This window comes from Corella eumyota, chromosome 2 (assembly GCF_963082875.1).
Source record: "Corella eumyota chromosome 2, kaCorEumy4.1, whole genome shotgun sequence".
NCBI lineage: Eukaryota > Metazoa > Chordata > Ascidiacea > Phlebobranchia > Corellidae > Corella > Corella eumyota.
Window position 1 is genome coordinate 3,356,059 of NC_137491.1, and position 14,773 is coordinate 3,370,831.

General features: G+C 23.5%; 1 protein-coding gene across 2 annotated transcripts; it reads left to right on the top strand.

Moving 5' to 3' along the window:
- Nucleotides 1-198: 198 nt before the first annotated feature.
- Nucleotides 199-6,163, top strand: LOC145742119 (pituitary tumor-transforming gene 1 protein-interacting protein-like). 2 transcript variants are annotated; one of them, XM_082559881.1, is made up of 7 exons: nt 199-347; nt 831-995; nt 1,620-1,737; nt 2,351-2,416; nt 2,565-2,611; nt 3,311-3,376; nt 5,604-6,163. In XM_082559881.1, exons 1-6 carry the CDS (start codon nt 239-241, stop codon nt 3,361-3,363), a joined length of 558 nt encoding a protein of 185 aa, XP_082416007.1. In that variant the 5' UTR covers nt 199-238; the 3' UTR covers nt 3,364-3,376; nt 5,604-6,163. The 2 variants fall into 2 exon arrangements, with proteins under 2 accessions (XP_082416007.1, XP_082416008.1); XM_082559882.1 differs by lacking the exon at nt 3,311-3,376 and having other exon boundaries at nt 5,604-6,162.
- Nucleotides 6,164-14,773: the final 8,610 nt, after the last annotated feature.

Here is a 14,773-nt window from a genome sequence, read left to right on the forward strand (position 1 = left end):
GGAAAAATGTTAAGAATGCCAGTTATTCAGTTTTTTTTTTGGGTTATAAAACCTGTTAAATGTAATTTAAAATTATTTAAAATTCTTCATGAAAGTTACAATATGTTGTATATACCATAAACTAATAAGGCAATACTTATTTTATATATAGCAATAATTATTCCTTTAATTATTTTTAAATTTTATTTTTTTAGATATATGGCTATAATTTTTTTGTTTTTTTCTAAATTCTTCAAACATGGATTACAAGATTTTCACTTTATTCTTCCTCAGTGTTGCTATTATTTTAATGAGTTGTCATGTCGATAAAACAAATGCTCAAAAAACAACACCACCTCCTGAATTTAGTAACTTTTTGTTCTTTTTTTAAGTTTATTAATCAATCAAATCCGCCATAAAAATTTATATTAAATTAGGGTAAATAAAGTTAATTTTTATATATATGATATGTGTCTTAATTTTTTCTTTTAGCAATGGTTAATATAATAACAATATTAACTATTACACAATGGTAGTTAATTTTATTAAAGTTTAAAAAAAAATCTTTCAAAGTATTTTTGGCAATATAAAAATCAAATAACAGTCTTTATTGAATGAGCTAAAAACAACAAAGCACAAAATTAACTTTCCATGTTTTCTTAAGTCATATTTAAGTATTGTGGTAATAGGGCCAAGTATAATGCTAAAATAAAAGCTTTTTAATACATTTAAGGTTAAAAATTTAAATTTAGGCTAAAAATATTTTATATCAGAAATTCAGTAAAATTGTGGTTTAATTACTCAATGTAGATTTCAAATATTTTTTTATCATTTATTTTTAAATTTTTTAGATTGTTCTGCTGTGAATGCTTCAGATTGTGGAACTTGTTTGAATGCAAATGTAAAATGTATGTGGTGTAACAACCCAAAGAAATGTATTGATTACCCAGTTAACCATGTCCTTCCACAGTCGAGCGATTGCGGTTTATCACAAGCTAGATGGGGGGTGTGTTGGTGTAAGTATTAAAACCTGTTAAAATTATTTAATTTTTAATTTTTTCGTCAATTTGTAATTTTTGTATGTTTTCATTTATTTGCTAAAAGTTTGTGGTGATGTTATTTTTGACCTTTTTGATTCATGATTTTTTTACCAATTTAATTATCATCTTTAATTCGAAACCAGTACAAAAATTGTACTTGTTTTTGTAATTAAATTAATTGATAAATTGTCAAAAATTAAGATATCTTTTAAGATTTTATAAAAATACTCAACATGGTAACAAATAAGTGTTAATCCTGTAATTTTGCTAAGAATAAAACTAGTTAAACATTAACTAATTACATCAGAAATGTAACTGTTTTATTGATTTAGTACCGCATTGTACATTTTTATTGATTTTTTTAATAACCCCTATTACCAATTCAAACAAAACTGAAATATTTCTTTAGGGTATTTATTAGGTTCGTATATATTTATTTATTACACAGAATTACTTTCTATCTATTGACAGCATATAGAATTAATTATTATTAAAAAAAAAATAATCTATTAGATTCAACAACATTAAAAATGCCAATTTTATTTAAAATGTTATTAATTTTACTTTTTGTACTCATTTTTCAACGTTTTTTATTTTTAGTAAACTTTGAGGCTATGATCATATCTGTTAGTGTTATAAGTGGAATTCTACTAATTGCAATAACTTGGTGTTTCTGTAAATGTTGTCACTGCTGCTGTTACAAGAAAAATAACGCAAAGTAAGTAAAAATTATTAAACCCTAAAATACAAATGTTCTGTAAAAAATTGAAATCAAGTGTCAAAATGCCAGAAAGTAAAAGTTCATTTATTTATAGGTTTATAAGTAAAATAAGTATACATACATGAACAGTCACAAACTCAAATAAGTTCAAAATTTTCAAAACAATAAATGTAGATAAAAAATATAACAGGAAGTGATTTGTTAAAACACATGACATGATACCACAAAACATAATTAAAACAATTATGCACTCTGGTCTCGATATTTTTATGTATAAAAAGGCCAAAATATTTTTGTTTTTGCACAATTTTTTTGTATAGTTGACCTTATGATATTGTCATTATTTTTAGCATGCTCATTGTAATTCGACAAAATTTTAATATGTAAAATTTAGCTTACTTAACCTAAAGAATAAGCTAATACCCATATTGTGTTCTAAACCAAATCAAATCTATTTATTATAGTAGCATTAAAATTAATCCAATTTTAAGTTTTTGATTACTTGTCACAATTAGGAAATTTTAAACACCATTTATGGTATGATATGAAATAGTCAAGATACCAATTAATAATGCATGTTATTGTAAAATTTAATTTATTGTGAATTCAGATATGCACGAGAGGAACAAAGATTGGATCGGGAAAGGCAAGAAAGATCAATGAGGCAAGATGAAAGGTGAAACATATTTTTGTTTTTTTAAATAGAATCTTTTATACAAGAGCATATTTTTTAAAATTCAATTTAAATTTTTGCTAGATTTTTAGGCAAATTTTCAAATGGTTAAACTCTTAAAGCTATTTTCAAACCCTTTTCTTTTTAACAGAAAGCAAGAAAGACAAAGACGCAACGACGACATTAGGAAAAAATATGGTAAGCAAAAACAGTTGACATTTTTTAAATTTTATTTTAACATTCTTTAGCATGTTTCTGTAAATCTGACTTTTATTTTTAACGGCTAGGCTTTAAGTTGCTTAGCAATAACGTATATGAAGTAAGAAACATTATTTTAAAACGTATGTGCAAAATTTATTAACAAAATGGTTTTTAACATAGTTTTATTTTAACAAAATAATACATTTTGACATATATACATATACGAATTAAAATTTTGACTGTTTAGTTGAATGATGGCTCATTAAATAAATGAAAATTTTACATAGTTATTTATTAGAGGATAATATTTTAGGTTTAGGCTCTAGTAGTAGCACACCCTACCAAAAATTTGAAAATGAGACTCATGCCTAAGTAGTAGGTTTTATTTAAAAATCTCTAATCGATGAGATATAAACAAATTATAATTCCAATAAATTGATTTTTGTGTTTTAATAATAATGATTGTTTTTATATCTGCATGTAACAATGATTTTAATTATTTTGCGATTTTTTTGATTTTGTTTTTATCTTTATCAAAGTTCAAAAATTTAGCCCTGAAATTAGGTCCAAAATTGCTTTTGCTGGTTATTCGTATTTTTATTTTTTTATACGATTGGTAAATTTGATTGATTTACCATAAATTTTAATAACAATATTTGTACATAAATAGTTAGGTTTTTCTTTGAATTTTAACAGGTCTGATTCGTGATAACCAAGGTTATCAGCAATTCGACAACGAGACTGCTTAGAACCCAAAAACAGGTTTAAAAACTTTTGTAGTTTAGTTAAAAGCAAACTGCACTCTTATTCAGTTTGGTTTGTTGTTATTTAATCTAAACCACAAACTGGCATGACTTTGCTTAAACATTATGACATTGTGTTTAATAAAAATTAGCATTGTTTTTGGTGGATTTTGCATTGTTGTTGGGTGAAACTAGCATTGTTATTGGAATTATGGCATTGTTTTTGGTAGAACTAGCTATTAATATTAGTGGAAATCAAGCAAAAAGCATGATTACTTTATTGTTATAAAGTTGGTGACAATTAATAATGTTGTAAATACATTAACATGGTTGTTAGAAATATTAGACTTGTTGTTTGTAATTGGTGGAAACTTGCATGCGTTTGTACTTTTAAATCTTTTAAAGTAATGTTACAAAAGACCAGCATTTTTTTAGAATAGTATAGTTACAAAAGACCAGCATTTTTTAAAAAATTTTTTAGAATAGGGCCCTCGTTATTACAATTTGCTAACTATTTGACTGAGTCTCTACTAGTTTTAAGATACAAGTAATATTAAGATATGATACAAGTAATATTAAGATAAGATTAAGATAAGATACAAGTAATATTAAGATACAAGTAATATTAAGATATGATACAAGTAATATTAAGATAAGATTAAGATAAGATACAAGTAATATTAAGATACAAGTAATATTATATTAAGATACAAGTAATACAAGTAAGTAATATTAAGTAATACAAGTAAAACAAGTAAGTAATACAAGTAATACAAGTAAGTAATATTAAGATACAAGTAATATTATACAAGTAATAAGATACAAGTAATATTAAAATACAAGTAATATTAAGATAAGATACAAGTAATATTAAGATACAATTACAACATCACATAAATTTTTATTTTAAAAAAATTATCAGACAGTTGTATGGCAATTAAAACTTTTTAACAAAAATTTAAACAAAGTTAGCATTTGCCTATTTTAAAAAAAGAAAGTTTAGGTAATAGAAAGATAATACTATTTAGTATTTAAAAGTGAAATGTTCACAGTTGATTTAATATTTTACATTTTGTAGGTATTGAAATTAAGAACAAATCACGAAATAGATATTAGTTTGAAGCAGGTCAGACTTTAATTCAGGTTTTTACATTTTTAAATTGAGTTTCATTTATTTTCGGTCTAGTTATTTTATAAAGTAGAGGTAAACCAATATCCTGAATAAAAATATGCTAGTTCATAATAAATGTTTCATGAAGGTCTTAATTTTAAAGGGTTGAATAGGCTATAAAATAATTTTTTTTTGATAAATTTTGTTTTTTTTAATAATGTTTTTAGATTTTTGTCAATTTTTTTGTAAATTGTAAGATGAATTTTTATGAAATAAAGTAGGTGTAGTCATTTCTGAATAACTATTACAACCTATTAATCACTTTGAAGTGTTTTTATATATCGTTTTACACAAAAAGGTTTAAACAAAATAAAATGGGTGACGCATATTGTTCACATTAAACTTGTTGATTTAGGTATTTAATCAATGATTTACTAGCTATATAAAGCACTAAAACACAATGCACGTTGCTTTTAATTCATTTTATTTTGCATGAAAAATTTTGGTAATATCATTTTGCATGATGTAGCTTTTATGTTTATTTAATTAATGTAATTAAAAACAGAAATTTTTAAATTAAAATAAAATTTTTTTTATATAATTTTTTTAAACTTCTATTAATATTATTAAACAGTCAAATTATTTAGGTTTACAAATTTATGTCTTTCAATTTATGGTTGAATAACTTAAATGATTATATTTCCTTCCTATTCTATTTCCTTGTTTACAAAACGATCAAATTTCACAAGCAATATAGTTTCTTACATACTAAAGCAGAGACATACTAACTACACAACATTAAATCGTAAAAATATTTATTTAAGTCCTTTTATATTTTTTTTCTTCAAAGCTGGATTATAGAGTATATATTTTAATTTGATATTTTAACTAAGTGTGTTTTATACATCAATAAATTTAAACATAAATGACAATAAAGATAACAAAAGTACTACATCAATTTACTTTTAAACAGCCTAAAACAAAGTTTAAATGCCCTTTACTATATCACAACATTGTAGCTATACTTTTGACTAATTTTACATTTTCTTATACAACCTGCTTTAGTATGTAGAACCAGAATTTTTTCAGCAGAACTAATATATATATTTTAATTTAAAATCTTGTATATCCACAGGTTTACTGCGTAGTGATTATCAGCGATTGGAAGAATAACATCAGAGTTTTTTGTAAATTTTAATTTAGTTTGCATTCCTAATATGTATATTTTTCTGTGTTAATTTCGTATCGTCATTGCATTTGCTGTTGTTTTTTTTAGTTTTTTGTCTTTTATATTAAAATTAGTTTTTTTTAAAAGGGGAGAAAAAATTAGGTCTTAAAAAGTAGTTGATTAGCTTGATTAATTCTTGTTTAGGAAAAAGTAGAATTTTGATAATATTTGTCTTTAATTTAAACCAGGTTTTATTTTTATAAATATTTTGTTAACATTTGAAAACAAATAAACCATCTGTTTTTTTGAATAAACCATCTGAAGGATAAAAATATAAAGAATTTGTTAATTTTTGTTGTATATTTATGTTAAAACTGTCTTTTTAACAATTTATTTTAATTCGTTTTTACTTTAAATGCCTTGCCACATATTCCTAGTAAGGTCAATCTTACAATTTTTTGCTTTCTGATAATAAATGTAAAAAGTTAATTATATGGCTTAAGTATTATTTCTTTTATATTTTTTGGATCTAGTTATATAAATAAATATAACACGATGAAAATATAAAACTAAAAAAAGAGTTGCTTTTGTGTTTTTTATGAAAAAAACTTGTTAAAAATCACAAATATATAAACTTAAATATTCATAATTTTTAAAAAATACTTCAAAAAGATTAAAATATGTTATAGAATTAATTCTGATTTGCAAACATTATATTGTTAAAATTAATTTAAAATGGAAAGAATTAGCAAAACGCTCTTTTACCTTTACCTACATTTCTATTTAACCTAGTCCTAAAATATCTGTTTGGTATATTTTAAACTTTTTTTTGTATAAAATACATGTTTAATGTAATGTTAAATATTTTGAACTTGTAATTACGAAAAAAAATCTCGCTTGTTTAGAATTCGTAAGGCATTACTCTTCGCTTGCCAACGAAAAAGATAAACATTTGTTTCTGTAAGTTAAAATAAAAACAAACAAGTTTTGCCCAAAACAGCCTTGTGGTAACTAATGTTTTTCGTAGACTGTTTAGGTTACAGGTCAAGTATTAAGTTAAGGCCCAACTAGTAGTATGCAATTCGGTAGTAGGTTTATAATTTTTACATTTCGCTTGTTGACCTGCTTTCATTGCCTTATCAGCGCTTACCCAGGTCACCAACCTTGCTATTTTGTATAAAATACATATTAAAAAAATCCAAATTTTATTATCAAAAATTAACTTTACCATTACAACCTAAGGAGCCTATTAAACATATTTTAAAAATATTTTGTCAAGATGGCGATAATCAAAAAAAATTTTGACATTTTTACTAATAAAAGGTTATCTTTCAAAACACGATTTTAAATATTTTAATGAAAGCGCATCTACTTAACTAACATTGTAGAAAAAAATATATTCCATAAAACAAAAGTTACATTGTTTTTATATTTGGCCCACTGACTTCGTTACATTTCCTTATTAGCACTTATCAACAAGACTTCGCAACGTCACCAACCTTACTAATTTGTAAAGAAAAAATTAAATCGAAAATAAACATTATATATGCGCAGTAGCCTAATAAACATATTTTTAAAATATTTTGTCAAATTGTATATATTAAAAAAGTTATGACGTTTTTACTTAAGAAATGGCATCTTTTAAAACTTGGCTTTATATATTTTATTAGAAGCGCGTTAACTTAACTAACATTCAAGAAAAATAAATTCGTGAAAATAATTATTAAAACAAAAGTTACAGCATTTTTATTTTCCGTCGAATTTTTTTTGTTTGGGATTGTTTTTGCTGCTTGATGTATATGCAAAATTGTTACTTTAAAAACGGAACATGGGCTGTTAAGTGGGTAAGGTATTGCACTTGTAAACCAAATTAACGAGTTCAAATTCAGCTGACAACAAACAAAAAAATTTCATTTTAGTCTATAATTTTAAAGTATGACGTCACAACAACCAATGTACAGGTAAAAATGTAAGCCCCAACAAGACCTTCTCGGTTGCTCAAGATATTTTTTTAGATTTTAACTTCCTTTTAAAATTTTATTAAAAAATATTGATATTCATATTGCTTAAAAATAAAAATTATTAGTTTTTTTTAATGCGCATTGGGTTAACTTCAATTCAAGATAAAAAAATTATTGAAAATAATCAAAAGAAACAAAGTGAGAGCAAATTTTTATTTTTACTATTTCTTATGCCAATTGACCCTATGACCTATATGCTTTTGTAATTGGATAAAAAAAAATTTCAATTTTTTTTTAGATTTTAATTTCTTTTTACTATAATAACGGCAGTGGTTTCATGAAAGTATTTTTAAAATATTATTAAAAAATATTCATATTCATAAGAGTTATGACCATATTTCATAAAAATCGTCATTCCTCAAAAATAAAAATTATTAGTTTTATTTAATGCGCATTGGGTTAACTCAAATTTAAGATAAAAAAATTCTCGAAAATAATTAAAAGCAAAAAAGTTAGAGCAAATTTTTTTTTTTACTATTTCTCATGCCAATTGACCTTATGACCTATATGCTTATGTAATGGGGTACAAAAATAAAAATATTTTTTTTTTAGATTTTAATTTCCTTTTACTATAATAACGGTAGTGGTTTCATGAAAGTATTTTTAAAATATTATTAAAAAATATTCATATTCATAGGAGGTATGACCATATTTTATAAAAATCGCCATTGCTCAAAAATAAAAATTATTAATTTTATTGAATGTGCATTGGTTTAACTTAAATTCAATATTTATGGTTCGAAATCTTAGATTTCGAAACATATTGTTATTGTCAATGTATTTATTATTATTATTGTTTTTATTCTTTCTAGTCAGAATTTCGAAAGACAATCTTTTGTTCTTTAAAACTAAAAGTTCTAAATTTTTAGTATGTTTGTTATTATCCCAACGAAGCGCAAACCTCCTATTTACGACATTTAATTATCACTAATTACTAATTAATAGGTGTTTGTTTATTAAAATTTAAAGGTTGTTATTAATTTTTTAAATCTTGGTCAATTGTATATTATAATACTACTAACTCAAAAATAAATTAAAATTTTAATTTTTATCACTAATTACTTAATAATAGGTGTATGTTTATTAAAATTTAAAGGTTGTTATTAATTTTTTAAATTTTTGTCAATTGTATATCATGATATTAGTAACTCAAAAACGAATTTAATTTTTGTCACTAATTACTAATTAATAGGTGTTTGTTTATTTAAATTTAAAGATTGTTATTAGGTTTTTAAATTTTGGTCGGTTTTATCTTATAATATTTATAATTCGAAAATAAATTAAAAAATAATTCTTGTTCGTTTTTTATATTTAAATGCTGGTTTGTTCATTAAAAATTAAAGTTCGACATTAAGCATTAAAAATTTGGTATGATGTATTTTATAATATAAGTAATTAAAAAACATATTAGAAAAATAATTTTCGTTTATTTATCATATTTAAATGCTTGTTTATTTAATAAAATTCAATTTTAAGAATTTAAAATTTACTATAATTTATATCCTAATATCACCAACTTAAAACTGGGTTAAATATTAGTTTTTGTTTGTATTATATATATAAATGCTTGTCTGTTTATTAAAAATCAAAGGTTTGTGATATTCTTAGTTAATGTTTATGCATATCTTTTTTTTTTATAAAAATTTATGTTAAAAATAATCAAATATTTCCGAACCATATTTTATTTATCAAATAAATCTAGTTTTTTTTATTATTACGAGTGCTTACTTAAGCTATGTATACAATTTTGCATCATTGAAAGGTCGTGGCAGTTAGCTCAGTGCAAAAGGCCCACAACTCTCAGTACTGAGTTCCGAGGTTTGGTTCCCAACTTAGACTCCTCAAAATAATCAACTTACCAATTTTTTTGTATTTTGCGTACATAGGGCCGGTCATATGATCACGTGACCTAGCACACTAGTAAAAAAGTTTTAAATTTTTTTTTTTTTTAAATCAAAAGATAACTATAACAATAAAACCGCACTGTTCTAACAGCCGTGCTTGCAAAATTTTTTTTAGCAAACATTAATATTTCCGAGAGTTATGACAAAATTATGACATTGATTTTTAAATTTTTTTAGAACTGTTTTGGCATAACTAATGCTCAAGATAAAGAAATTTTCGAAAATAATTAAAAGAACAAAAAAACAATTTTTTATTTCGCGTACATTGAATTGTTCGCGCGAGTTTTTGACCTAATTAAACCCAAAATAAAAATTACCTCAAACTTTTGTTTTACTGGAAATTTTCGCGAAATGTTTTATCTTGAATGTTAGTTAGGCCAATGCGCGTCTAATAAAATACAAAATTTTAGGTTTTGAGATTTCATCAATTTTTAATAAAAGTTTCATAACTTTTATGAATATTAATATTTTCGAAAAATATTTTGTAAACACGGTAATTGGACCTGTGCGGTTCCAACACAACAATTATTTTTCGATTTAAAATTTTTTATTTTTTAAAAAAAAATTTGTATGCAATATCATTGGCCAAAAATATCACGTGACCTAATTAAACCCAAAATAAAAATTACCTCAAACTTTTGTTTTACTGAAAATTTTCGCGAAATGTTTTATCTTGAATATTAGTTAGGCCAGTGCGCGTCTAATAAAATACAAAATTTTAGGTTTTGAGATTTCATAAATTTTTAATAAAAGTTTCATAACTTTTATGAATATTAATATTTTCGAAAAATATTTTGTAAACACGGTAATTGGACCTGTGCGGTTCTAACACAACAATTATTTTTCGATTTAAAATTTTTTATTTTTTTTAAAAAAAAATTGTATGCAATATCATTGGCCAAAAATATCACGTGACCTAATTAAACCCAAAATAAAAATTACCTCAAACTTTTGTTTTACTGAAAATTTTCGCGAAATGTTTTATCTTGAATGTTAGTTAGGCCAATGCGCGTCTAATAAAATACAAAATTTTAGGTTTTGAGATTTCATAAATTTTTAATAAAAGTTTCATAACTTTTATGAATATTAATATTTTTAAAAAATATTATGTTAACACGGTAATTGGACCTGTGCGGTTCTAACACAACAATTATTTTTCGATTTAAAATTTGTTATTTTTTTCAAAAAATTTGTATGCAATATCATTGGCTAAAAATAACACGTGACCTAATTAAACCCAAAATAAAAATTATCTCAAACTTTTGTTCGACTCAAAATTTTTGCAAAATGTTTTATCTTGAATGTTAGTTAGGCCAATGCGCGACTAATTAAATATAAAAATTCAGATTTTAAGATTTCATAAATTTTTAATAAAAGTTTCATAACTTTTATGAATATTAATATTTTCGAAAAATATTTTGTAAACACGGTAATTGGACCTGTGCGGTTCTAACACAACAAATATTTTTCGATTTAAAATTTGATATTTTTAAAAAAAAGTTTGTATGCAATATCATTGGCCAAAAATATCACGTGACCTAATTAAACCCAAAATAAAAATTATCTCAAACTTTTGTTCTACTCAAAAATTTTGCAAAATGTTTTATCTTGAATGTTAGTTAGGCCAATGCGCGCCTATTTAAATATAAATTTCAGATTTTGAGATTTCATAAATTTTTAATAAAAGTTTTATAACTTTTATGAATATTAATATTTTCGAAAAATATTTTGTAAACACGGTAATTGGACCTGTGCGGTTCTAACACAACAATTATTTTTCGATTTAAAATTTTTTATTTATTTTTTTAAAATTTGTATGCAATATCATTGGCCAAATATATCACGTGACCTAATGAAAACCAAAATAAAAATTACCTCAAACTTTTGTTTTACTGAAAATTTTTGCGAAATGTTTTATCTTGAATGTTAGTTAGGCCAATGTGCGTCTAATAAAATACAAAATTTTAGGTTTTAAGATTTCATAAATTTTTAATAAAAGTTTCATAACTTTTATAAATATTAATATTTTCGAAAAATATTATGTAAACATGTTAATTGGACCTGTGCGGTTCTAACACAACAATTATTTTTCGATTTAAAATTTTTAATTTTTTTTCAAAAAATTTGTATGCAATATCATTGGCCAAAAATATCACGTGACCTAATTAAACCCAAAATAAAAATTACCTCAAACTTTTGTTTTACTGAAAATTTTTGCGAAATGTTTTATCTTGAATGTTAGTTAGGCCAATGCGCGTCTAATAAAATACAAAATTTTAGGTTTTGAGATTTCATAAATTTTTAATAAAAGTTTCATAACTTTTATAAATATTAATATTTTTGAAAAATATTTTGTAAACACGGTAATTGGACCTGTGCGGTTCTAACACAACAATTATTTTTCGATTTAAAATTTTTAATTTTTTTTCAAAAAATTTGTATGCAATATCATTGGCCAAAAATATCACGTGACCTAATTAAACCCAAAATAAAAATTACCTCAAACTTTTGTTTTACTGAAAATTTTTGCGAAATGTTTTATCTTGAATGTTAGTTAGGCCAATGCGCGTCTAATAAAATACAAAATTTTAGGTTTTGAGATTTCATCAATTTTTAATAAAAGTATCATAACTTTTATGAATATTAATATTTTCGAAAAATATTATGTAAGCACGGTAATCGGACCTGTGCGGTTCTAACACAACAATTATTTTTCGATTTAAAATTTTTAATTTTTTTTCAAAAAATTTGTATGCAATATCATTGGCCAAAAATATCACGTGACCCAATGAAAACCAAAATAAAAATTACCTCAAACTTTTGTTTTACTGAAAATTTTCGCGAAATGTTTTATCTTGAATGTTAGTTAGGCCAATGCGCGTCTAATAAAATACAAAATTTTAGGTTTTGAGATTTCATAAATTTTTAATAAAAGTTTCATAACTTTTATGAATATTAATATTTTTGAAAAATATTTTGTAAACACGATAATTGGACCTGTGCGGTTCTAACACAACAATTATTTTTCGATTTAAATTTTTTTATTTTTTTTTAAAATATTTGTATGCAATATCATTGGCCAAAAATATCACGTGACATAATTAAACCCAAAATAAAAATTACCTCAAACTTTTGTTTTACTGAAAATTTTCGGGAAATGTTTTATCTTGAATGTTAGTTAGGCCAATGCGCGTCTAATAAAATACAAAATTTTAGGTTTTGAGATTTCATAAATTTTTAATAAAAGTTTCATAACTTTTATGAATATTAATATTTTTAAAAAATATTATGTTAACACGGTAATTGGACCAGTGCGGTTCTAACACAACAATTTATTTTTGATTTAAAATTTGTTATTTTTTAAAAAAAATTTGTATGCAATATCATTGGTCAAAAATATCACGTGACCTAATTAAGCCCAAAATAAAAATTACCTCAAACTTTTGTTCTACTCAAAATTTTTGCGAAATGTTTTATCTTGAATGTTAGATAGGCCAATGCGCGCCTAATTAAATATAAAATTTCAGATTTTGAGATTTCATAAATTTTTAATAAAAGTTTCATAACTTTTATGAATATTAATAGTTTCGAAAAATATTTTGTAAACACGGTAATTGGACATGTGCGGTTCTAACACAACAATTATTTTTCGATTTAAAATTTAAAATTTTTTTCAAAAAAATTTGTATGCAATATTATTGGCCAAAAATATCACGTGACCTAATTAAACCCAAAATAAAAATTACCTCAAACTTTTGTTTTACTGAAAATTTTCGCGAAATGTTTTATCTTGAATGTTAGTTAGGCCAATGTGCGTCTAATAAAATACAAAATTTTAGGTTTTGAGATTTCATAAATTTTTAATAAAAGTTTCATAACTTTTATGAATATTAATATTTTCGAAAAATATTATGTAAACACGGTAATTGGACCTGTGCGGTTCTAACACAACAATTATTTTTCGATTTAAAATTTTTTATTTTTTTAAAAAAAATTTTTATGCAATATCATTGGCCAAAAATATCACGTGACCTAATTAAACCCAAAATAAAAATTACCTCAAACTTTTGTTTTACTGAAAATTTTCGCGAAATGTTTTATCTTGAATGTTAGTTAGGCCAATGCGCGTCTAATAAAATACAAAATTTTAGGTTTTGAGATTTCATAAAATTTTAATAAAAGTTTCATAACTTTTATGAATATTAATATTTTTAAAAAATATTATGTTAACACGGTAATTGGACCTGTGCGGTTCTAACACAACAATTATTTTTCGATTTAAAATTTGTTATTTTTAAAAAAAAATTTGTATGCAATATCATTGGCTAAAAATAACACGTGACCTAATTAAACCCAAAATAAAAATTATCTCAAACTTTTGTTGACTCAAAATTTTTGCAAAATGTTTTATCTTGAATGTTAGTTAGGCCAATGCGCGCCTAATTAAATATAAAAATTCAGATTTTAAGATTTCATAAATTTTTAATAAAAGTTTCATAACTTTTATGAATATTAATATTTTCGAAAAATATTTTGTAAACACGGTAATTGGACCTGTGCGGTTCTAACACAACAAATATTTTTCGATTTAAAATTTGATATTTTTAAAAAAAAGTTTGTATGCAATATCATTGGCCAAAAATATCACGTGACCTAATTAAACCCAAAATAAAAATTATCTCAAACTTTTGTTCTACTCAAAAATTTTGCAAAATGTTTTATCTTGAATGTTAGTTAGGCCAATGCGCGCCTATTTAAATATAAAATTTCAGATTTTGAGATTTCATAAATTTTTAATAAAAGTTTTATAACTTTTATGAATATTAATATTTTCGAAAAATATTTTGTAAACACGGTAATTGGACCTGTGCGGTTCTAACACAACAATTATTTTTTGATTTAAAATTTTTTATTTATTTTTTTAAAATTTGTATGCAATATCATTGGCCAAATATATCACGTGACCTAATGAAAACCAAAATAAAAATTACCTCAAACTTTTGTTTTACTGAAAATTTTTGCGAAATGTTTTATCTTGAATGTTAGTTAGGCCAATGTGCGTCTAATAAAATACAAAATTTTAGGTTTTAAGATTTCATAAATTTTTAATAAAAGTTTCATAACTTTTATAAATATTAATATTTTTGAAAAATATTTTGTAAACACGGTAATTGGACCTGTGCGGTTCTAATACAACAATTATTTTTCGATT

What these genes read in the sequence shown, in the direction of transcription:
- LOC145742119 (XM_082559881.1), top strand. Translation starts at nt 239, where the DNA reads ATGGATTACAAGATTTTCACTTTATTCTTCCTCAGTGTTGCTATTATT. An exon ending in TACAAGAAAAATAACGCAAA is followed by an intron (nt 1,738 to 2,350) that starts GTAAGTAAAAAT and finishes TTGTGAATTCAG; the next exon opens with ATATGCACGAGAGGAACAAA. An exon ending in TCAATGAGGCAAGATGAAAG is followed by an intron (nt 2,417 to 2,564) that starts GTGAAACATATT and finishes TCTTTTTAACAG; the next exon opens with AAAGCAAGAAAGACAAAGAC.